At 33.3% G+C, this 25,223-nt stretch overlaps 2 protein-coding genes across 3 annotated transcripts; one reads left to right on the top strand and one right to left on the bottom strand.

Moving 5' to 3' along the window:
* Nucleotides 1-6,165: 6,165 nt before the first annotated feature.
* LOC108994777 (serine/threonine-protein kinase STY8-like) lies at nt 6,166-12,562 on the top strand. Of its 2 annotated transcripts, XM_018970108.2 has the most exons (13): nt 6,167-7,118; nt 7,582-8,002; nt 8,080-8,746; nt 9,008-9,048; nt 9,403-9,471; nt 9,657-9,757; nt 9,924-10,002; nt 10,202-10,300; nt 10,468-10,536; nt 10,655-10,704; nt 10,823-10,904; nt 11,208-11,302; nt 11,877-12,562. In XM_018970108.2, exons 1-13 carry the CDS (start codon nt 6,700-6,702, stop codon nt 12,001-12,003), a joined length of 2,319 nt encoding a protein of 772 aa, XP_018825653.1. In that variant the 5' UTR covers nt 6,167-6,699; the 3' UTR covers nt 12,004-12,562. The 2 variants fall into 2 exon arrangements, with proteins under 2 accessions (XP_018825654.1, XP_018825653.1); XM_018970109.2 differs by lacking the exon at nt 11,877-12,562 and having other exon boundaries at nt 6,166-7,118; nt 11,197-11,301.
* A 2,347-nt stretch (nt 12,563-14,909) lies between these two features.
* On the bottom strand, nt 14,910-16,754 carry LOC108994780 (huntingtin-interacting protein K). The gene is made up of 4 exons (XM_018970114.2): nt 16,539-16,754; nt 16,296-16,351; nt 15,336-15,402; nt 14,910-15,242 (listed from the first exon to the last, which is right to left on the bottom strand). Exons 1-4 carry the CDS (start codon nt 16,668-16,670, stop codon nt 15,162-15,164), a joined length of 336 nt encoding a protein of 111 aa, XP_018825659.1. The 5' UTR covers nt 16,671-16,754; the 3' UTR covers nt 14,910-15,161.
* Nucleotides 16,755-25,223: the final 8,469 nt, after the last annotated feature.

The raw sequence follows: 25,223 nt of genomic DNA, 5'->3' as shown, positions 1-25,223 counted from the left end.
TATATTAACTTAAATTATTTCATTATTATTTATAAATTATTTTATTATTATTTATAGATTATCTCATTTTACTGTATAAAAAAGGACCAAGTATTGCTTCGCTTTCATACTGAGAAGTTCAAAGCCCGTATTTAATACAAGTTTGATATTGAGACATGGACGGAGAGAGGCGGGAGATAGAGTGGGAAATAATGTATTAACGGCGGCCATAGGGAGGAATCGAGGGAGGTATTTTTTTTATAAATAAGCAAATAAATTTATTATTCAATTTCAAGGTAGAAAATGTGAAAGTTGAGAATTCCACGTTCACCATAAAACATTCAAAATTAGGTGGTGAATAATCATTAATCATATATAAAAAAAAAAAAAAGAGAAGTGTTATAGACATAGAAATTATATAAAATAAATTTACAAACTGACGTGATTTCATGAAATTTATTAGATCTATTTTATAATAAAATATAATTTAATATATCACATTAAATCACGTCAATTTATAAATTTATTTTTATGTAATTTTTATATGACTAAAATATTTTTAAAAAAATATATATAGGAGGAAAAGTTGGGGCAATAGAGTAGTCCCGATCCCATACTTTCTCAATCGGCTGGTCCAAGAGAGCGTCTTGCATGAATCGCTATAGCCTATAGGGGCGGTTTAAGCTATATTTTCAAATTAATTATTGATAAAATTTATTATTTGTTTAACTTCTCATAAAAAGTCTAACATATAACACTTGTTTCTCAATAATGGTAGGAAGGTTGTAGATTAATCTCTCTCCACTCGGTACCTTTGAAGGTGAGGGCTAGAGCGCGCTGGCTAGGGGCTTTGTTAATGCTAAAAATTGTACAATAGGTACGAAAATGAGGAAAGAGTTATTTCTTCCCCAAGATGTTGATTCGGATTTCGATACGGTTCTCTTCATATTTATCAATAAAAATAAATAGTAAATAAATAAATAAAAATAAATAAAAAAAGATATAGAGATTTATATAGTTCAAAGTAACTCCTACCTCTATGAATTGTTTGGGAGCGAAATCTACTATAATTGATGATTTTACAATCTCTCATGTCTTCATATATTTCACAATACAATAGAGTAATATAGGATTTCGGGAGGTTGAAAACCATACCTCCCTTGAGAGCAGATACTTTTGAGTCATTGTGCATGTCATTGTGCATGGTGGATTCTGTACTTCGGGAGCCTCTATAGATTTGTGGATATATCATTTTGTTATAAAGATCTATTTTCTTTTTTAAAGTGATTCTACTTATCTTATAAATTTTTTTTTTAAGAGTCTGAGTCAACTTGTCTTATCTTTACTTGCATTATTTCTTTTTTTATTATTAGTGATAAGTTTTCAATAGACGGGACTGAACAACTTTATCCCAACAAGTTTCAATTTTGATGTGTTTGGAATTGGAAATGCAAAAGCCTGCCGGGAGGAATGAAGCTAATTCTCGATGAATAAAACCAGGAACGAAGTTAGGGGTGCCAAATTACGACATTTTTCATTAATTTAATCAAAACTTATGTTTAAAAAAAAAGGTGTATAAAAAAATTTAATCAAAACTTCGTAGCAATGCGGTAAAGCTGGAAGCTCATTACAATAGTTTCTTTATGTTAAGATTTAAAGAAAAGTAGTGGAAGACGTGCTTCTTCTAAGAGCATTGATATTGGCTTCATCAAAATTATCTTTAAAGTTTGATGAAAAGTACATAATTTCTATAAATCTAAAACTTTCCTAGCCATAACTCTACATTGAATTCATCAAAATAATAATATAATATTATTTTTTAATAAAAATATTTTTATTTTTTTTCATATTTTATAATTACACTAATCATATGTTGATTAATAATTTAATTTAATTCTTACATTATTATTACAAGACGGTTGGAGATTAAACGTGAATAAAAAAGATATTTGGAGATTAAAAGTGAATAAAAAATAGATTTGATGAATGAATAGTAGACCTTCAAATTTAAAAAAACCTATAAATTTACTGTAGCTCAAAGTTTCACATTTATCTATTTGACTAATCCAATGCAGCTCTATTTTGATGAAATTCATCAAATTTTATATTTGACTAGACTTTTGATGAAGCCAATGCTAATACTCTAATATCTCTTTGTTTCCAACTTAAAAAATTTTGAGATTTTTTTTAATAAATTTTTTTTCCAAAGAAATTTATTGACATTTAACCTATCGAAAAAGAACGAAGATATTTTTATAATAAAAGAATATTAGATGTGATTTTTTTTAATCTCAAATATGTTTTATTCTCCATAAATCATATAGATGCTCATTGATTCATCATGTAAAGTCAAAATTTTTAATTTGATTTATTATGTTGTACGTATATTTAAATTAGTTTTGAATATCATAATATGACTTTTCTTAGATAATTTTCTTGTCTATCTAAAATGAATTTATACGTATTTAGATATTAAGATGAATTTAATATTATTTATGAAAAATTAAAAAATATTTTGGATTCCACGTATAAAAATGTATTGAGTTGAAAAAGGTTGTTGGTCCCACGTGTAAGGAGGCTTTGAATTGAGATGAGTTTAATAATTTGAGAGTTTGATGTTTGGATGTTAGGTTCAACTTAAAATTAGACTGAACTGAATTAATCTCAGCTGAGTCTTACAACCAAACGAGACCTTAAGTTTAACAATATGGACAAACCAAAAACTTTAAACAATGAACATTAATAATATTAGGTTTCAAAATAAAATGAATTAAATGAACATTTTTAACTTTTAATATTGTTGAAATAAGGTTTCGAAACAAAATAAATTATGATTTTCTTATAAATTATTTGCTAGTCTACATTGAGAAAGAATGTAATAATTAATAATCTTTATTTGTTAAAAGAATATTGAGGTCAATTGGCATATTAAATTATTTTATTTTTTATTTTACATTCAAACTTGAAACTTCTTATATATTCATGCACGCTTTTAAGTAATCTTTTAATCTTTGTTATATACAAATTTTTATATATAATGTGACCGGCCCCTTTGTCTAAATCGTGAATTTTTTAGATTTGATCTCAACTCGTCTCATTTAATCATTATAAATTTTCTAAATTTTCACATAAAATATATTAAACAATTCAACTCATTCAAATTTTAAAATAATAATAATATTAAAAAATAATATTTTATTTAATTTTCAACTCTCATTTCAAATTATCTCATCTTAACTCACTATCCAAACCTCATCTAAACCCATTCCTTTCTTTCTACCCTTTCACGAGATCTGTTTTTCTTCTGAGTTAGACGTGGGGACGTGTTCAGGAGTTTCTACACCGGCCGATTAATTTAGGCAGGCAATGAGGTTTTATATAAGAGTAATATTAGATATAAATTTCAAATAGATAAGGTTCATATAACTTATTTATAAAAGAAATGAATCATATTAATAAGGTATAGTTTTTTTTACACTCTTTTTAAATAGGGTCTATTTTTTTTATAATGACTTGTATATGATTTATTTATTTAAAATTTTTACAAATTATTTATCTTTAGATAAGGTCAAGTACTTGGGATGTAGGTAAAAGGACCCCTCCAACTTTATAAATATGTATTTTTTTAGTATTTTTGAGTGGAGGAGAATGAGATAAGGATGCATGCCCTATTGGCTTTTTGTCCTGCACACATCCATACATAAAGTGGTCAAGTTTAGAGCCGTAAATGGAGGTGTTTTCTTTTCTAAAGAGGAAGATGACAGCGTCAAGTTTAGAGCCGTAAATGGAGGTGTTTTCTTTTCTAAAGAGGAAGATGACAGCCTTCGCTCGTTTGGATTCAGATCGTGAGATAAGATAAAATAAGATAGTTTTAAATGAATTGAATAAAATATTATATATTAATATTAATATTATTTTAATATTTAAAAAAATTAAATTATTTATTTTATTTTATATAAAAATTTAATAAATTTATAATAATGAAATGAGATGAGATATAAAATATGTTAAGAGTATTTCTATATCTAAACGGGACCTTAATTTTTAAAGAAATGGATGGTAGTTTTATAATATTAAAATTTACTTTTAATGGAGTGGTATAATTTTATTGGTTCTTTGAAAATAAGTTATAAAATAGTTTTTAGAGAATTGTAGGTGTATTATTATTGATCTTCGATTTCTTGGAACTGAGTTGCTACAAAAGACTCTTTTTTAGAAATTTTATAAAAGTAAATTCATAAATTGACATTATTTTATATGATATATTAAATTTATTTTATAATAAAAATAAATTTACAATCTAATGTACCACATCAAGTCATGTCAGTTTATAGATTTATTTTTATAAAATTTTGTTGTGATTAAAATATTTCTCTATCTATTATACGGTCATTCTTCAAGGATTTTTACTTTATTTAAAACGTGTGGGCATAAAATTAGATAACTGATTGTGAGAGAGGAAAAAATTCTCTTTAACCCTAGCAAACAAAAGATAATAGAACCCAATATGCTAACTCTATTATATTTTGGATGAGAGAATGATGTTCATGTATTAATATTTTTGGTCATCCCATCACGAGCCTAAGACCAATATAAGATATATGTCAATCCATAATAAATGCGATATTGTATCTATTAAGATACTATTTGCACCTCTTGTGATGGTAGCCCTAGGCCTTGCCCCCCGTGGGCGGGTGCCCTCATCTAGATGATGGATGGTGGATTGGTCCCAGGACAATTCGCCCACCGCCCATAGCAAGAGAGAGATACCTTGAGGCAACGACATCATAGAGAGGAAACATAGAGAAAGAGAGAGACTAGAGATGAAAATAAAAACCGGTGAATTGGCCCGAATCGGATCGAACTGGTTGATTTGATTTGGTAGCGGTTTCATCTTTGGAAAAACCGGCTGGAATTGGTCTGGTTCTAGTTTTCCTTCTTCTAGCATCGAACATGACTGGACCGGTTTGTATATATATATTATTTTATATATAATATATATAAAATAATTTTATATTATATGCTAAATTGATAGTTAATATAAGACTAAATTTTAAAATTCTATTGCTCACAATAATCAAATAATATAAAATTAATATAACATTTGATATAACATAAAATTAATGTTATAAACCTTAATATACATTTGATATAACATTAAAAATTTTAATTTTATAAATTAATATAACATAAAATTTTAAATTTAAACATGAACATTTGTTTGATCTTATTGATATAAACTATATATCAAGTTTAATTACATTTTATGACATAATAAATTATAATATATATATTATTTTCCATAAATACATTTCTATACATAATTATAATATATATTATTTTCCCTAATATTTATGTATTATTATTTAGGATGATGATAAATAATTATGAGCTTGGTTTATAAATATATATATATATATATGTTTTAAATGATGGTGCTAGTCGACCGCTAGACGTACCGCTAGTGTAAATTTTCTTTTAAATATTTTTGTAACACCCTTGACTAATATTTTAATTTTATTATATTTTTCATTCAACTTTTTATATTTAGTTTTTCAAAATTTAAAAAATATTTAACTTAAATTATCTAGATCATTACTATTCATAAATTATTTTGTTATAAAAATTTTACTCATCATCTTCACGTCACATATAATTTTTTATATTTTTTTCATCTTAAATGTGTATATAAATGATGAGTAAAATAATTTAATTTAATTAATAAAAATAAAATAAAAATATGTAAAATGATGAGTAAGAAAGCTGTTTTATTATTATTTATAAAATTATATCTAATCTCACTTTCTATTATTTTTTTGAACCGAAAGTAAATAACAACCTGAGAAGAATGGTAAAGAATCTCAGTACTTAAAACTAAAAGATTTAAAGAAAAAGACGGGTCGAAAATGGACCAATCAGAAAGAGCCTCTAGAAAGGAATAAGCAAAAGCTTTACCTAAAAGAAACACAAATAAAAAGGTTCCCTGACTACGCAACGAAGCAGCGTGGCCGAGGCGCTCGGTGCGCATTGGACCGACTGGAAAGATCCCTGGAACGTAATTGGCTGGAACTTTTCCACGCGCTCTTCTGAGCGTGGGTAAAAACAGTTTGACATATATATTATAAAAATAAGATTTTAAGTGTACAAGAAGAGGGTCTTAAATATGGTTAGACTGAGATGATAATGATGAGATAGAAACTGAGAGACCAAAACCGCCCAAAAGCGCAGAGAAAGAATGTGTTGAGAGAGAGACTCAGAGAGGGTTGAAGAATAAGCGCAAAAGCAGAGCCTAAAAAGAGAGAGAACGAAGCTGAGAAGATAGAAAAAGGCAGAGAGAGAGAGAGAGATTCTTGAGTCTTGACCCTCCCCCCCTATCTATTCAGTTCAATTGACGGCACAGACAAAGAGTTCTTGGAGAGAGAGAGAGTCAGAGATTAGACCCGAGTGAGGGAGAGAGGGAGAGAAAGATTCATAAATCTGCAGGTCTTATCAACTTCAAACCCATACGGCCATACTTTTTCCTATCCCTGGAGATTATCAACTGAGCCTTCTTCAATTACTTGAAAAGAGAGTTTTACAGAAACAGGGAGAGACATTGGATGTGTATATATATATATAGCGGGAGAGAAGGATTGAGCCATTGAGGGCCATGAATCTTCTGGATACGCAGTTATCAATTTCAAGTGGGTAATTTCTGAGAGTGAGTCGCAAAAAGCCGAAATGGGTACCCCACCAGCGGAGGAGTTGCTAAGGAAGATCCAGGAGCTGGAAGCTGGTCAAGCCCACCTTAAGCAAGAGATGTCCAAGCTCATGATCTCCGGTGATGCCAAATCCGAACAACAGCCCCACCATCATCCCCACCAGAGGTCCCACTCGGTATCCCCTCAGCGCTCTGCCCTGGCCGCCGCTGCGCCGCCTCGGATGAGAGGCAGTTTGGAAGGCGGAGCAACTTCATGGAAGAAGGGTTCGGCTTCGTTTCGGCATTCGTCGCCGCTGCAGAGGGAGAGTCGGAGCCGCGAGCCTGTGAATGCTGGAGGGCCCTCGGCAGTAAATTTCACAAATAGACAGTATTTGAATATCTTGCAGTCTATGGGGCAGTCTGTGCATATATTTGATCTTAATGGACGTATAATTTACTGGTCAGTAGTTCGGTTTCATTCAATTAGATGACTTTTAAAAACATTTTTTTTATGCTTCTTTTGTTTTATGCATTTGGGTATCGTTTATTTATTTACTTTGTTGTTCATGGTTCATACATTACTAGTGACCAGCTCGCTTGAGAGGCTTGTTTTACAGTTTTTTTTGTTTTGTTTTTTGTATATGGGTCCCTTCATTTAGTATTGTCTGTCTTCACGAATGTGAATGTCGAATTTTGTATTTCACCATATATTTGCTTTTGTTTGTATCGGGATTTTATATTGCAACTGTAGATTGATGGTGCTTTTTGAATTGATAATTTTGGATCAACTCTGGGTTGTGATTCTGAAACCCTGAACTTGCGTTTGCAGTTTATACACTTCCCGAAATGTATGATCTTTCTTATTAATTAAATAGCAGCTTGCTTTCGCTGTGTTTTATCGGGGAATGTTCAATTTTTTGCAGGAACCGAACTGCTGAGAACCTGTACGGCTATTCTGCAGCAGAAGCTCTAGGCCAGGATGCCGTTGAGCTTCTGATAGAACCCCAGAACTTTTCTATAGCAAATAATGTTGTGCATCGTGTCAGCATGGGAGAGAGCTGGACTGGGCAGATTCCTGTCAAGAATAAGATGGGGGATAGGTTTTCAGCTGTTTCGACCGATACTCCATTCTATGATGATGATGGGACTTTAGTTGGGATTATTTGTGTATCGAGTGATTCACGGTCCTTTCAAGAAATGAGGGTTGAACGATCAGGTGTAAAGAACTCAGAACCAGATTCAAGTTTTAGTCGGCCCAGAAGTGGCCTCACAATCACAAATAAACTCGGTCTTGATCCTCAGCAGCCTCTGCAAGTTGCAATTACATCCAAAATTTCTAATTTGGTTAGTCTGTTAGTATCTTCAAGTTACTCTGATTTATTATAGTCTGGCATTTCTTGAATATTAAATCACCAACACAGGCATCCAAGGTGAGCAACAAAGTTAAGTCAAGAATTCGGACAGGAGAGAATAGCACAGAGCGTGAAGGTGGAAGTGGAGATAGTCACCATTCTGATCACGGTTCCTCAGATGCCATTTTCGCTGACCATAGGGAGGATGCAACTTCAAGTGGAGCTAGCACACCCAGGGGAGATATAGCTCCATCTTCTTTTGGTGCATTTTTTCACGGAGAGGAGAAGTACCCTGGAAAACTCTCTAGAGATTCAGGTGATGAGAGTGAAGGAAAGCCTGCAATTCACAAGATCATATCTTCTAAGGCAGAAGCATGGATTGGTAAGAAAGGGATATCATGGCCATGGAAAGTGAATGAGCGAGAAGGTTCAGAGGCAAGGACTGGGCGTTTTGTTTGGCCCTGGTTGCAAGATGATCAAGAGAATGAACCGGTTCATGGCAAGAAGAATCCCCCTTCTGGGACAAAACACGAGATCCAGGTGAGTGAAAGTAATCGGCCTGGCAACAATGAGGCACCAGGGTCTTGGTCCTCGTTTAATGTAAATAGCACCAGCAGTGCCAGCAGCTGCGGAAGTACCAGCAGTAGTGCAATCAATAAGGTGGACATGGATATTGATTGCTTGGATTATGAAATCTTGTGGGAGGACTTGACAATTGGAGAACAAATTGGTCAAGGTAATTGTATTTTAATTGAACACCCTGTTCATATATGCCAAGCGAGGGGGGGGGCACAAACAGTATTTTCTTGTGAAGTTTGGTAAAGCGTGTGACCGAATGAACACAATGTTTATGAGTGTATGCCGTTATCCATATTTGATCTTGTCTAAAGCCTCTCCTTTGAATTTATGCTTCCTTGTATTTAAGTCTATGCTGTGATGCATTGCTTGGTCCTATTTTAATTTCACTACTTTTTTACTGTGTTTCCCACTACTGCAGGTTCTTGTGGAACTGTATATCATGGTCTTTGGTATGGATCAGTATGTTCCTTGCTCTCTTTCTTTAGTTAACTTCGTTTTTTATGTGGCTGCATGTACACAAAACATGAATCTAGGTTATTTCATTTGAAAGTTGGTGCTGCAGTGCTGACAACCAACAAGCTGAGTTCAGGGATTTTGTATCCATAGATTATGCATTGGGTTTCCAGGTCTGAATGTTATGTGCAATAGCATTAAGTGGCACAAAGATCCAAATCCCATTTAATGTGCCTTACTAGATACCACTTTTTCAGTTTTAAGTAGCCTTTTCTATTAGATGAAAGCAATAAGTGCACAAAAAGGTTGTGACTGTTATTATCTGCTTGTGTGATTGAAATTATATCTATATTATTGCAGGATGTTGCCATAAAGGTATTCGCCAAGCAAGAATATTCAGATGATGTACTACTTTCTTTCAGACAAGAGGTTTGCCTTCTAGTTATCTTGTTATTGTAGATGCTAGCATAATTGGAACGTAAAAAATTTATTAGCTTGAAGTTTTTGTTTTCCTGTACTTTTTTACACCAACACATATGAAGTCATATCTTTCCATTTTTTGTGAATATATTTTTGTTGAACACTGATATTAAGATATGGCTTTATATTTTAAGGTATCTCTTATGAAAAGACTTCGACATCCAAATATTTTGCTCTTTATGGGAGCTGTAACTTCTTATGAACATCTCTGCATTGTTACAGAGTTCTTTCCACGGTACATTCTCAACTCTCCTTTTCAGAACTCTATATTGCATGCATTTGTGATATATTCTTCTTGTGTTTACCTATGTATCAATATCGATACTGATAGGGAACTTTCCAAGAATGTGGTGTAACACTTGTGCTGATGGGTGTCACATATCTATATTTAATTGATGCAGTGGAAGTTTGTTTCGCTTACTACAGAGGAGCACAACAAAACTAGATTGGAGGCGCCGTGTACATATGGCTTTGGATATAGTGAGTATTACTTATATTTCACTTTTTCTTTAGTTTTTCAATGATTCTTTTTGTTGTGTTCTCAAGTGTGCTGCCTTTGTTCTTTTCTTTTTGAACTTTTTTCTAGCTTTGGGCTGAATGAATTTGTTTGCATGCGTTGGTCTTGTGACATCTTCCCATAGCGATTCATGGACTATTACATTGTTTAATCCTTCTACAGGCCCGGGGTATGAATTATCTTCATCATTGCAACCCACCAATCATCCATCGAGATTTGAAGTCATCAAACCTTCTAGTTGATAGGAACTGGACTGTAAAGGTCTGCCTTCTATCATGTATATTCCCTTTTAGCAATCCAAAGCATAATCTTGTCAATTGACTTCCAATCTTCCATTTGATAAGAACTGGACTCTGAAGATCTGCTTTCTATTATGTGTATATTCCTTTCAGTCAAAAGCATAATCTCATCAATTGTCATCTAAACAGGTTGGTGATTTTGGTCTTTCACGTCTCAAGCACGAAACATATCTCACAGCTACAACTGGGAAGGGAACGGTATCAATTGGCACTCTTGATTTCTTCTTCATCAGTTTTATTTGTCATCCTTCTAAATTATCTTGCATGAGGCTACATAGAAATTCTCTATTGATACAACTATTTTCATGTTTTGTAGCCTCAATGGATGGCACCAGAAGTTCTCCGTAATGAACCTTCAGATGAAAAGTATGTTGCGATCTTTAATTTAAATCTGAGTACTTTGATTCAAGTCTGTTTTTTTTTTTTTCCCTTAAGTTTCGAAATTTAAACATACAGTTGTCATTGCCTCTCTTGAAACATTTAGGTCTGATGTATATAGCTATGGGGTGATATTGTGGGAACTTGCCACTGAGAAGATCCCTTGGGACAATCTCAACTCAATGCAGGTATTGTTTTTCATTTAAAAAAATCTATCAGGATTTTATATTTGAGTGAACAAAGAAAACCCCACTTTCTTAATCAAAATATTTTGTTCAGTTTATAAATCTCTTATCTTATCCATGGAAAATCTCTTTTTCATTTGTGACCAAACCGTTGTGATGAGATAAATTCCTTCAGTACTTTATCATAGAGATACCTTCACTGGCAATAGCAGAAGTTGGTGTTGATGGTGGGATTTCTTTATAAAAAATTTCAACAAAAAGGGTAATGTGCTGCACATATGAACATCTTCTTTAGGATACTTGCAGGTGATTGGAGCTGTAGGGTTCATGAATCAACGGCTAGAAATTCCTAAGGATGCTGATCCACAGTGGGTTTCCATTATTGAAAGCTGCTGGCACAGGTGTTTATTCTTAGTTTGATTTTCATTATCTAGAGTGGCAATAAGCAATGGTACCCTGCAAATGATAAGTTGGATTAGTTTTGACATTTCAAACAATATCCGAGTAGTTGGCTATGATGCATTGCCTTTATTATTCTAACCATGTTTAATGTGCCCGTGTGGTAACTAGAAGCTATGGCCCTTAGCTCTACATAAATTAATCACATAGCTAGGCCCAAGTATTTGGTGAGTTCACATAGCTTGGGCGACCATATAACCTTAAACGGTCATGCTATTTGTTTGGTTTATATTTAGCGAGAAATTCATCTTGTAAGATTTATAGTCCAATCTTGTGGGAGTATAATTGATATATTAAAAAAAATAAACTTTTGCGGATGTCTGCCATTTCATTGTTGAAAGTGGTTTGGCATGTGTGGGTTGGTTGGATTGATGGGGATTATGATGAAGAGGATAGCGTCAAAATCATGATCATATTAGTTGTTTTCGCTGTAGTTTTTAGTTATTAAGGCATCTAAGATGGGGATCAAATTGCAAAGATGGCTAATGTACTGATCTACAACTTTGTCAAAATCAGAGATCCAGCATGCCGACCAACATTCCAGGAATTGTTGCAAAGGCTCAGAGAGTTACAGAGACAGTATGCCCTTCAATTTCAGGCAGCCCGTTCTGCAGCTGGAGATAACGCCCAGAAGGAATTGTAGTTTCAACTCATTTGTGCTCTGGATTTCACTTACAATACTGGCATTGGTGGCATTATTTTCAAAAAGATTTGATCCAATACTGATCGACAAGCATTGGACAACAAATTGCCAAAATTGGCTTGTGATATTGGAGACATGAAGTTGAACATTGGAAAATCCTTGGTCAACATTTTGGCCAAATGAAGAGGAGAAAAAGTGGCTGTCACCCCCACGTGAGCTACCTAATTTTGGTGGTGATATGGGGTTTTGTTGAGTGATGATTGTTTATTCAATTGACATCACAACAAAATCTTCATAATGGTGATGTGTGGTGGGAGAAACCATGCTCTGGTTGGTATCATATAAATCCCAAGTTAGTGATTTTATACGGAGAATCCAAGTTGGGGCTCTTAAACAGAAGCTGTACAAAAGAAAATCACAGTTTTACATTCTAGTAGTTACTAGACTTGTCTTGTTCTCTTAATTCTTGGGATTTGCACATAATTGCAACGGTAATGATGTGGAATTTTTCTTTCTTTTTATTAGCATTTTGTGTTCGGGCTAAAGTCCGACTAATCCATGATTCATTCTCAGGTTTTGATTTAAGATGCAGATGCCGAAAATTGAATGCATGGTCTGGCTAAAGAAACTTAAGGCTTAAGTAATGCGTCGACATGCTAGTAACAGCCACCATGAAATGATCTGGGGCTTTTAAGTGTAAAAAATCCGAAAATAGAAAACCCGGATATGCACCGAGACAGATAATGGGGGGCTTGTCCGTACAAGTCGATGGCGAAGTTGCTACATAATTTAAACAATGCAAATATTTATTTATAACATGCACGTCCTTACCACTACAAGACCTTCGTATCATGGTGGAGGAAAGTGACCTCTCTCTAAACTCACCATTTTCAATCCACACAAAAGGAGCTTTATCTGAGTGGAGCTGCTTCTCCTTTCCTTTCCTCTCCCCTCCCTCTCTTCTTCTCTCATGGCTTAGAAGTCATGGATGTTAAGTTTTGTGCTTGTTCTCCTTTGGGATGGAAAATGGCCGATCTATCACCTTTCGGCCACTTTCGAGCTACACGTGCCATACTAATAGATTCTCAAGCCGCCAATCTATAAGGTGCAAGAAGTGGTGTCACAAAACGGTGGACAAGTGTGCCTCATGTGCCAATCCATCTAATTCTTAGGCCTAAGATGTGATTATCCACTCCCCTCCTTAGTTGAAGCATGGGCTCCATGCGTTGATATAGTTCCATGGCTTTTCGAACGAATACGGAGCTGTGATCGAGTTGATCCTCTATTCCCATCCATTTTATTACTTTTTGAGTCGGGCTACTCTATGTCCAGAGTAGCTTGCTCCATTTGACCAATGTACTTTTTTAAGCTTTTTTTTTTCACATTTTTTAAATATATTTAAATATTTTTTTAAAAAATCTAATACATTTAAAATCACTAAGTAAAAAAAAAATCTGTCAAGCGGTCAAATTGAACGGTAAATTAGGAAGACAAAATAGTTTTATTCTTATTTTTTTTTAAAATCCAGAGTCAAATCTTATCCAAGTCAGTGGAGTAGGAAGCAGAGACATTCAACCACAACAATTGATCCATAATTGGTGCAACTCCATCTACGACAACTCTCATGGCTGCACTAGAAACCTTAAGCTTGGTCATGATTGGTCATCTCTTAAGCCATACTGCAGCCAATTGGCAATAGAGAATGTAACCTGGACTATTCCATTTGCCCAAACTTCTCATTGCTACTAGGGCTCAGCACCGACAATGTTGGAGTCGAAGTGCCCTACATCTGACTCCGATTCGCATAGTCTCCGATCCGACCTCGACTCTGACTTGTTAGAGCGGAGTTGGAGTAGAGTCAGATTTGGGCTTTTTTACTAGACTTTTTTTCTTAGTCCATTTGAAATTTCAATTTGACAATTTTGGACTCTCATTAATCGGATTTGGCTTCCAGATTTCAATTTTTTTAAAAAAATATTTTTTCAAATTTTAACTTTATTAAAACATAACCAAAATTGAAAAAATAAATCATTATACAAGCTAATGTTATTATACATTAGTATTATATGTTATTATATATTAATGTTTATACATTAGCATTACTAGTTATTATACATTGATTATTATACATTTCTAGTACATGTTATTATACTTTAGTTATTATACATTAGTATTACATATTATTATAAATTTATATATTTGTATTTATACATAATACATTAGTATTAAATGTTATTATACATTAGCTATTATATAATTAGTATTACATGTTATTATACATTAGTGTTTATACATTAGTTGTTATTATATATTAGTATTATATGGTAGTAATAGTTAATAATATAGTGTTTACATATACTAAATCATTATTAATCAATTTAGCCTGTTTCTATTATAGAATAAGTATATTATTTTATAATAATTTACTCATATATTATCGAATTTAACTAACTATATCAGTTATAGTTATGTAAAAAATATATATGATTAATATATAAAAATACATATATTTTATAAAATATGTACAATAACGGAGTCGGTACATCACTACCTCTGACGTTTTTGGTAAAAAAAACTCCAACTCCGAGTTATTAGAATCGGAGCAAAGCCAGAACAGAGTCAAATTTTTGCTCAGTCCTAATTGCTACAATTACATTTTCTTTTTACACTTCTTTGACTACTTAGCATCTAAGTTTGAAAATTTTGGAGGATTGTAGGAGCCCCCGATTCCCATTTACTGTACTTTGAATTATTATTATCAGAATGAAATAATTTGCTTGTATGTATAAAAGACCTTTAGCAACTAAAGCTTTCAAGGCCTGAAATTAATGAGTATTGATATCTGCTTCTCAATTTTTTGTGCACCCACGTGATTAGTTGAGACATTGTTCTCGGAAGTGCCAATCAAAAAGAGAAATTTACTAGTCTTTTTGTACCAATTGAGTAAAAAAGCATTCATCAACATCACAACAAATCTGAGTAATTACGTATAGAGAATTTATGAGGCAACATGTTCCATTGCAGGGACAGATCTAGAGACTTCTGAGGGCAAAACAATATAGCTGTCCGTAACAATCATTCATATTTCAATAGAAAGCAAATGACTCCAAGAAAAATCTGAAAAAGCAACCTCTTGTAAATCACTCCACTCCCCTTTTCTACCGAAGCAAATGCCGAATGGCAGCAACAGCATCACCTTTGTGCTCACGTAAGGTTCTCTCAGCTACCTTTGGGTCCAACTGTTCTCAATGTTGAAAATGAAGCATAAGACTTCTACGGCCAAAGGGATAATATACATTAAAGAGCATAAGAAAAAATAGGAGGCATCTAACCTCTAGTTCATTTGCAATTATGTCAACATCAGCTGCGCTAATCTTAACAGAAGCCAGTTCTTTCTCTCTGCAAGGAAGAAAATGATATCTTCGTTGAAATTCAGAGACAGAAAAGCATAAAAGAAATGCAGAAATAATCCGGAGTAGGGAAAAATTATCCTCAACTAACATGTCAAAAGAAAAAAAGACTCGGTCCATTTCAGCCCGATCAAGCAGTAAATATTAATTAAGAAATTAATAGCACTTTAATTTACGGTCATGTTAGAAAAAAAGTCTTGAGATTCCTACTCTTGAAGCGATTATAACATGAAAAACACAATGTTTAATAACTTTTAAATTCCGCACATTAAAAAGTGAATGTAGCCAAAGAAACTAATGGTTTTATAGTTCAGATTAGTACACATTAAACTACAACCCCCGAGAAGTTCTACTATTGCTTCAAATGCATACACAATTTGTAATGAGCTCTTCGTACATGAAAATGCAGTTCAAAATAGTTCTAGCCCATGATATGAAAATCAAAGAATCAGGTCACATGCATCACAATTTGAAGAAAAAAGTCACCAGGTAACAAACTCGGAGTACTACACTGTCTGATTGACTGAAAAAAGACGTAAAAATATCATTGCATTTTAGTTTAATTATGTTTTCAAAATAGTTTCAAGCTCTTCGGAAAGGAAACTTATTCCCTGAAATTCATGCCTTTTCATTTTCAAACACTGTTCGAGGTAAACAAATCGGCATAAAATGTAGCACTATATGGTGTTCAGGGTTTGTTGAGAAAGCAGTTAAAGCAGCAGAGATTTTCCATATTCAAAATAAAAAGTATGAAATTAAAAAAGGTTATACCAATTCCATAGTATCTAATGTAATATAAACTCCGCGGCTATAAGACGAGCGTTTTTGATTGATCAAGTCCTTAGCTCGAAACAAAAACAAAGTCAGAGAATCAATCAGTACCTCAATCTCGTAGCTTTCCAATCCGCTTCAGCTGATGCCGCAATCGACGCCATTGCCTGCCAACATAACCATGAAGAGGAAAAAAAAAAAAACCACAATCAAAATGAAGGCAAAACATTTCCTCGATATTACATACGGAAGGGCACGAGTCTCAAATATGTTTATTTTCCTGAATTTTGATCCGACCAGAAGATAAAGTTAAGGTTCGGAGATACAGAAAGAAAGAAACAGAGAAGACCGGACCTCTTGGACGCGAGTGGAGTCGAGCTGGCGATCTTCGACGCGGTCGGTGAGCTTGTCGAAGGCTTTGCTCTGTTGCTGCATGTCCTTGGAGTCCAACACCGTCTCTATCCCTCCGTCGTCTACGCCCTCCATGATTTGCTCCCTTTGCTAGCTCGCTCGCTTTCTCTGCAGAACGAAATGTGACAATCTAAAACCCTAACTATGGACGAGCTAGAGTGCAGATCAATCCCGTGATCCATGGGCTCCCCTACTTGTTGGCCCAACTCCAGTTTAATTAATAATTTCAGATTTCAATTCCGAAAAAATATAGAAAATTAGACAAATTTCCAACTTATTAATAAAAGACCATCATGTATATTTATTTGAAATAAAACCTCTTCATTTTTTTTTTCTTTTTCCTCTTAGTAATATCAAAGATATAATACTTTTAAAGAAAGGCTTTAGTTATAAAATAATTTTATAAAAATAAACTCACAAATTAACATAATTTCGTATGATCTGTTAACTTTATTTTATAATTTAACGGATAAAATAAATATACGTCAGTTTGTGAATTTATTTTAATAAAATATATCTATAGCTATATATCACTTCTCATATTTTTAATCAAGGGATTGTCACGTGCAATTCCGTTATAAGGTGAGGTGAATAAGATTATGATACAAGAAAGATATATTAATTTTTTTCAATCAAAGTCCACTTGGCAGATTGTGTGTCATTTGATTGGCGGAGACATGTAGTACCTTCTACCACAAAAGAAGAAATAATATATATTTGCAAATTGCAATCTTAGGTAATAAGAAACAATTTGAAGAGTTTCTGGATGTAAAAACCTCTCTCTACTTTTTCTCTCTGTACATCTTCTTCAATTTCCTTGCTCCTTGTGTTCAATATTCTATGGATGGTAATATGGTATTTCCATTTACGATTAGCATTATTCTAAAAGACATTAGGAGGCGCAATTGTCAAGGATGGGGTACATGAAGATAGTCCTTATAGAGACAAAGTTTTTTGAGATTTTGCATGCTGGAAATTAAGTATTTTGCATAATGGAGGGGGGGAGGAAGGTGACTAAAGAGTTAGTAATAAGTTTATCGTGAGATAAGTAGCAATGATGTTGTTGTGCCAGAATATTGGTGGTTGTTTAAGAGGAAGGCCAAGTTTTGTTAGTAGTGAAGGAGCCAGAGGATCTTAGCTGAGGCATGGGCAATTGCACAATATTTGGACTCAGTGATGGAGTGAGAGACAGTTCGTTGCTTCCGAGAGCTCCAGGAAACTAGATTTGAGCCGAGGTAAATGTAATACCCACTGGTGGAGTGACGATCATTGGGAAAACTGGCCGAGTTGGCATCATAAATGCTTGTATTGTTGACTCATTGAGGAACCACAACGACGAATAAGTAGGCCATGATTAGGAGTATGCCGTAGATACACAAAATGCATTCAGCTGCCACCCAATGATTTGTTATAGGTTGATTCAAGAATTGTGATACCTTGCCAATAGCGAAGGCCATGTCAGGAAGGGTGAGTGATATGTAGTGAGCCAACAACACTTCTATATAGAATGGAATCATGGAAGGCATATATAGAGAATTGAGATAAGGATGCAGCTGAGGGCATGGGTGAGGTCACAGGTTTGGCATTGCGCATGTTGGTTTTCTAGAGCAAGTCTTCAATATATCTACGTTGAAAAAAAATGGAATCATGTTGAATCAGAAATGGCCTCTGTGGCGCCTCATTCTTTGGTAAAGGACATTACGAGGATTCGTGATGCCAAGGGTGCTAGTTGGTTGGCAATAACAAATATTTAAATCGATAATAGGCGTGCAATATTCACAAGGAAGTGCACGTGTAAGGAAATAGATGTGTTAACCGCAGCGGAATAAGTAAAAGTTAAGCACTATTTGTACAAGACTTTAAATCTTAAATAGGTTCATTCATTAATCACCTAAATATCCATATGTCACTTCATTTCTCAAATAAGAGACAAAACCATCCATTTGCTCCCTATATCTTAATATGAAGATCTGAACATGACTGGTCATCGGACTACATAATACAACACTCAAGAAACAATACAGTTAAACCTAACGGAGACAAGCCTCCGTATCTATTGCTCGAGTGTAGTTGGTCCTTCTTCCTCAAGTACTTCTTCTGGGTTTACCACTGCATCAAATCATTCATTCACACACTGAAGGATATACATGTTGCACCGGGAAACACATCAGCCCGGCCAACCAACTCGAAGAAACCACACATGATATGCCTAGAGTATTCTCCTTTCCGTCTATCAAGTGAAGTCAATATAAAAATATTCCACCCCATTCATCATGAGGCATTTTGTAACGACCCAGTCTATAGGTCAATATAAAGATAATTTTATTTGGGCCTAAATTATGTTGATGGGCATTATTGGAAAGCCCAATTGCGATTTTTGGATAATTTCTAATATGCCACGGGCCCAAAAGTTATTTAAATGTATGATGGATTTTTTATTAATCTCAACAATTGGATTTAAGCCCATTGAATAAACCCAATCGCATGAGAACTGAGACCCATTTTATCTTTGAATTCCAACCCCATGAACGTGTTGAATTTCAGACACACTAAGGCGTGGTTTGGTTTGAGAGTTGAAAACATCTCAACTTGTTTCGTATGGAGAGAGTTCTCCTGTATCCAAACGACCATACAAAAATATTTGAGCGCCTTTTTAGATATCTCATTACTGTATTTTCACATAATGCCAAATTTTAGTCCTCGACATTTAAGAAGATATTTTCCAAATCTAATGTGATGTGGTTGGGGGCTTTGGTATTCGGGTAACATGCTGAGTCGGTTGATGTAGTGTTGGTGGAAATATATGTAGATGCTACTGGTGATGAGGAACCATGTTTGTGCCCTCTTCCGCTAGAGTGTGAGGGTTGTCCAGAACCACAAGTCATGTTTTTGTTGGAGAAGTACTGAGTGGCCATGTTAGCCGACGACATGCCAAGATCGGAGAAGGCTGATTGTTGTTTGACACGGAGCTCATGAGTAAGGAGATGGACATAGAGCTCATCAATGGACATGGTTTCCAACCGAGTGGTGACAGAAGTGACTAAGGAGTCATGATCAGAGGGAAGAGCAGCGAGGTAGGTGGTGGTTTCTGTGTCACGGAGTGGTTGGCCAACATCGGAAAGAATATCAGCAAGGTGTTTGCCCTTTTGGAGAGGTTACCTTTCTTCAAAGTGGCTGGTTGGAAATGAGTATTCATGATTTGCCCATTGGACTGGGTATAGAACATGCAGCACCCTAGCGTTATCCACAAGTCATGAGATGTTTGGATACCAACGACTTGGGTGAGAACGGAATCCGACAAGTTAGAGAGGAGTGTGCGCACTGAGTATAACATGATCTTGCTCATACTAGTAATCATATTCAGGAGGATTTGGAGTTGGGATTTGAGGTGGAGGAAGAGGTGAGGAGTTGGGGTGGGCACGTAATTTGGCCATCAACAAACTGAAATAGTTTCTGTCCATGGAGGCTGGATACCAATTGTGTTTTCCGGGCGAGGTAGTAGTCTTTGAAAAGTTTAGAGTCAAGTTCGAATTTAGAACCTAGCTCTGATACCATGAATGATTTTTTATTGAAGTAGCTTCTTGTGAAATCTATAAGAAGCTTTTTGAACCGGACATGGTGCAAAGAGGCAGTAGTACTTTACACCATTCAATAAGAAACTGACACATATATAAGCTCTTGAAGCTCTTTGCTCCAGTTGATTTGTTTAATTTTAGGTTCTATTCTAACCTCTTTCATTCTCTACCTTCTCAAAAACCACATGAGTCACTTCTACCTTGTTCTCATGCATTTCAGCATGCGTGCCTCTTTTGCTAATTCCATTAATCTTTCATTTCTCTTTAACACTTCACAAGAGAAGTTCTCTTTCAATCTTATTTTCTCCTAATTGTTTTGCCCTCTTTTAGAAGATGATCTCCTTCAACCTGAGTGCATGAAACCTCCTAAGCTATCTTTGTAACCTTTTTGTGTTTGTGCTCTAAACACTCATTCCTCTTCTAGTTAGAACCAGAAAGAAAACAACTAAATACATCAATGCTTTGACTTAATTAACCCAAACATCCAAAATCCCAACCAAGTCTTAGGAATAGAAAGACAACATTTCTCTCAAATCTGAAGTTTTTTCCATAATTTCAAGACACGGTTTGACAGTGGTTGGGTGGTGAACGGCGAAGTTGGAGCGAGCGAGTGATCTAATATGAGAGAGGGATGGGCATGGGATGAAAAATGCAATTTTTATCTTAAGGTGGGAAGTGATTTGCTTTAGCCAAAATCTTTTAGAAATTAATGAAAACCTTTATGTGTCAACTTCTCTCTAGAGGGTGTAAGCAAAACTACTGCTTTGGCTGGATTAAAATAAGACTTACTAATGTGCCTAGATTATATTGCCTGGGTTGATGGGTTGGATACTTAAAATATGTCAAGTATTATATCTATGAATAATAGTTAAATGGTTTGAGTTAAGATGTTTTATTGAGTTTTGAAAAATAGAAGAGAAAAAGTTGAGTAAAAAAATTATATAGTTAAAAAATTGTTTAAATATAATTTTTTCATGTAACTTTTATTTTGAAATTTGAAAAATTAGTACTGTTTTTTTGTGTTTTGTTTGTGAGTTTGAAAAAGTTGTAATGATTAGATAAAAAAATTAAAAATATAAAATTGAAAGTGTTTGATATTTAAATTATATTTAAAAAAAATATCTGAAAATATTTAAAAACAATTATTTTGCCAAACGGAACTTGAGTCTAGTTTTTATGAATTTGTTCTTTCTGGCCCATGTGCCCTTCGGCTCTGAAATCTTTATTTCGAGGGGCTTAAATGAAAACTTTTAAAGAGAATAAATTTATGTAAATTTAGGGCAGGTTTGGTAACTAAAACAAAACATAAAATTCTCATCTCATCTTATCTCATAATTACATATTTTTCAAATCTCTATACAAAATATAATAAATAATTCAACTTTTTCAAATTTCAATACACATTTTTCAAATCCTAAAACAATAATAATATTAAAACATAATATTTTAAATTTCAAAACAAAACACAAAATTTTCATCTCACCCCAAACCTGCCCTTAGAATGTGTAAGTCTCACCCATGCACCAAATATAGCCCAAGTATTGTACTACAAGTCTCGCACAGTTTTTTTTCTTTTATTTTCTATAAACGGGATCTATACAAAAAAAAAAATCGCTTCTCATAATACATCACACTTTTTTCAAAAGACTTGTACCTGTCTAGCACTATCCTGATTTTAGTTTTTATAATAGAGTTTCTCAATTGTGTTTTAGATTTATTGATATCCAGTTGTTGAGCTTTGAAGTAAAATTCTCACTGAGCGGTAGATAGAATCTTTTGCAGTCAACTTAAATATGTGACTGGTAGGGCTGAGCATCGACCAGTTTGGAGTCGGATGGGCCCTCCAACTCCGACTCCGACTCCGACCTCTGACTCTAACTCCGACTCCGAGATGTACAGAATTCGCTTTGCCTCTGACTCCGAATTGTCGGAGCGGAGTCGGATTTTTGGACTTTCTTTTTTGTCTTTTTCAACTTCATATTTGACCCACTTTTTTTAAAAAAAAAAAAAAATTGTGGGCTTTCAAATTTCAATTTTCTCAAATTTACAATCTAAACTTATTAAATTTTTGATTATAACAAAAAATACAACTAATTAAAACAAGTAACATACTAACATACATTCAAAAATTAAAAATAAAAAGAAAGTCCTATTTTTACATGTACTCCCATCATCTATGATTCCATATCCACATCCAACTAATCCCTACAATAAACAAAGGCATCGTATATGAAATGAAGATTTTAAAAAAAGGCACCATATAGTTACTGTAGTATACTATTATAATTATTATGAATCTATTTTTAATTTTATATATTATATATATGAAGATTCTTAAAAAAATTATGATATATATTATTATATATGAACATTAAAAAAAAAGGCACCGTATACAAAATGAAGATTCAAAAAATAGTATTACTATTTTATGTATAATATAGTATTACTATAATATACTATTAGTATATTACTATATCTTATAGTATAATTACTAATACTATAGTATCATACTATTAATATGTTAGTGATTTAATATTATATATATATATTAAATCTCTAATCTCTTATACTTGAAATATATATTAATATATATAAATATTAGTAATACACTAATAGTATTAGTATATTAGTATTACTATTAGTTATACTAGTAGTGATATTAGTTATACTAATAGTTATATTAGTATTAGTTATTATTAATACTATATATTATACTAATAGTGATATTAATACTATATATTAGTATTTGCTATAGTGATTTTAATTTAGTATAACTATATAATACTATTAGTATAAATCACTATACTACCTATATCAATGATAATATTAGTATACTAATACTAGTATATCACTATAGTTAATAGTATCATATAGTAATATAGTATTAGAAATTAATACTATAATAATTTATATAGTAATTTATATATAGACTTAAAGTGGATTACTAATAGTATTAGTACTAAATCATAAATCTAATTAATATACTAATGAATATTAGTATTACTAATATATTTATCAAAAGGAATATGTTGAGAATTTATTAAGTCAAAAAATATAATTAATACAAGATATTGTTATATAACATTTATATGAATAATACTTTAGTTATTATACATTAGTATTATATGTTATTATAAATTTATAGATTAGTGTTTATCCATTAGTATTACATATTGGTGTTATTATGTATCTTAGTGTTTATGGTATATTATATATACATTAGTATTATATGTTATTATATTTATACATTAGTAATTTAGTGTTACAACTTACATGAAACATGGTAGTAATATTGTAAATTTGTAATAGTATGATATTTACATATAGTCATATACCAAACTATTATTATTTATTAGTCAATTTAGTCAATATATTATAGTATAAATATATTATTTAACTAGTATATTATTGATTTTAACTAACTATATAAGATATAGTTGTATAAAATTTAAATGATTAATATATAGAAAAACACATATCTTTTTATAAAATATGTATAAAATCGGAGGCGAAGGCGGAGTCGGAGGACCAAGTCGGAGGCGGAGGCGGAGGCGGAGGCGGAGGTAGAGTGTCGGAGGTGGATAAGAGCGGAGTGGAGCCGGAGTCGGTTCGTCAATGATTCCGACTCCGATTTTCAATAGGAAAAAAACTCTAACTCCAACTCTGACAAGTCGAAGTCGGAGTCGGAGCGGAGCCGGAGCGGATTCGGAATCGAATTGTTGGATTTTTGCTCAGCCCTAGTGACGAGATATTGTAAATGGTAAAGTGACTTTGTTGTCTTGATCCACTGAGATTCGGTCTTGTGTCGCTTCGATTCGCCTTTTCCCCTCAAACTACATCACTTTCCACGATTTCCCAAGCAACTTGTCCAAAATCGATACATGACATGCTTCTTCGATGTGCGTGCCACATGGGCGGCATGGCATTCGCATGGATGCACAACGAGGTTGGCTGGGTGCCCCCCTTCGCCTCCCAATAAATGCACGTCGTGGCTAGCTTGGTGCCCCTGGGCTATTCTTGATTGGGTGGGTAGTCACTTGTTCAACATTTTAAATTTCTCCTTAGGTTCGAATGGTATTATGGTAGTGGTCCCAAATGTAGTACTAGGCCTTGGGTAAGTCTAGCCCAGCTAAGTAAGGTTGTATTAAATTAGATGGTGAATCAATTAACAATGCTTATCCATTAACGAGTGCCTTATATTTTAAGTTATATTTTTATTATATTAAAAAAAATGTGTGTTTCATATAATATACATCTTATAAAAATAAATTCAACAAGCTAATATATTTAATTGTGACACGTTAAATACTTTTTAGTAAAAAAAAGTTATAATCTATTGTATCCCTTGGGGTGTAACCGGTTTATTTTGGTTTCGATTTTGGACAAATGAAACTGAACCGATAAATATTGGTTTTAAAAATTTAAGAATCGATATGGATCGATTCATCATTGAAATCGAAAATTTCAATTTTTACAATTTACCGTTTATGCGTGTGGCAATACATAAGTTGAGACTTAAGAGCTGGTTCCTCTAATGCTTGTTCTCTTCAAAGGAACTTGTTTTTTTTTTTTTTCTTACATGCATAGTAAATCTATATGCTATATAAAATGTTATATTAAAAATTATAAGATTAATTTTGTTAAATTAAAATTTCTTAAAATTATTTTATGTTATGAGATTAATAGATATGAATAATAAAAATAGAATTTCATGTGATATTAATTAGCAATTTAGCATAACATATATAATATAATATTGATGGCCTTTCATCCATTTTCACATCAGACACTTGAGATGTGGGAAGAGGGCCAAGATTTCCATCAGACGAAGGAGCAAGGAGGGGCAAGATTGGCAGAGAACCTAGCATTTTTTCAAACAAACAGAACCTTCAATATGAATTGAAAAAGTGACGAGCTTCAGCACAAATTCGTGCTAGATAAAACTGACTTCTTATTATCACTAACTGTGATAAGAAATGAAGGTGAACTGATTTACATACCGATCATGTAGGTAGTGGGTATAGTGAAGGTTAGAGGTTTCGTATTACTACTG

Source organism: Juglans regia, chromosome 12, assembly GCF_001411555.2.
Source record: "Juglans regia cultivar Chandler chromosome 12, Walnut 2.0, whole genome shotgun sequence".
Taxonomy (NCBI): Eukaryota; Viridiplantae; Streptophyta; class Magnoliopsida; order Fagales; family Juglandaceae; genus Juglans; species Juglans regia.
The sequence above is the reverse complement of the archived record's forward strand: the minus strand, read 5'-3'. Positions and strand labels throughout refer to the sequence as shown.

What these genes read in the sequence shown, in the direction of transcription:
- LOC108994777 (XM_018970108.2), top strand. Translation starts at nt 6,700, where the DNA reads ATGGGTACCCCACCAGCGGAGGAGTTGCTAAGGAAGATCCAGGAGCTG. An exon ending in CTACAACTGGGAAGGGAACG is followed by an intron (nt 10,537 to 10,654) that starts GTATCAATTGGC and finishes CATGTTTTGTAG; the next exon opens with CCTCAATGGATGGCACCAGA. An exon ending in ATTGAAAGCTGCTGGCACAG is followed by an intron (nt 11,303 to 11,876) that starts GTGTTTATTCTT and finishes TGTCAAAATCAG; the next exon opens with AGATCCAGCATGCCGACCAA.
- LOC108994780 (XM_018970114.2), bottom strand. Translation starts at nt 16,670, where the DNA reads ATGGAGGGCGTAGACGACGGAGGGATAGAGACGGTGTTGGACTCCAAG. An exon ending in ACTCCACTCGCGTCCAAGAG is followed by an intron (nt 16,352 to 16,538) that starts GTCCGGTCTTCT and finishes TTATGTTGGCAG; the next exon opens with GCAATGGCGTCGATTGCGGC. An exon ending in TAATTGCAAATGAACTAGAG is followed by an intron (nt 15,243 to 15,335) that starts GTTAGATGCCTC and finishes CATTGAGAACAG; the next exon opens with TTGGACCCAAAGGTAGCTGA.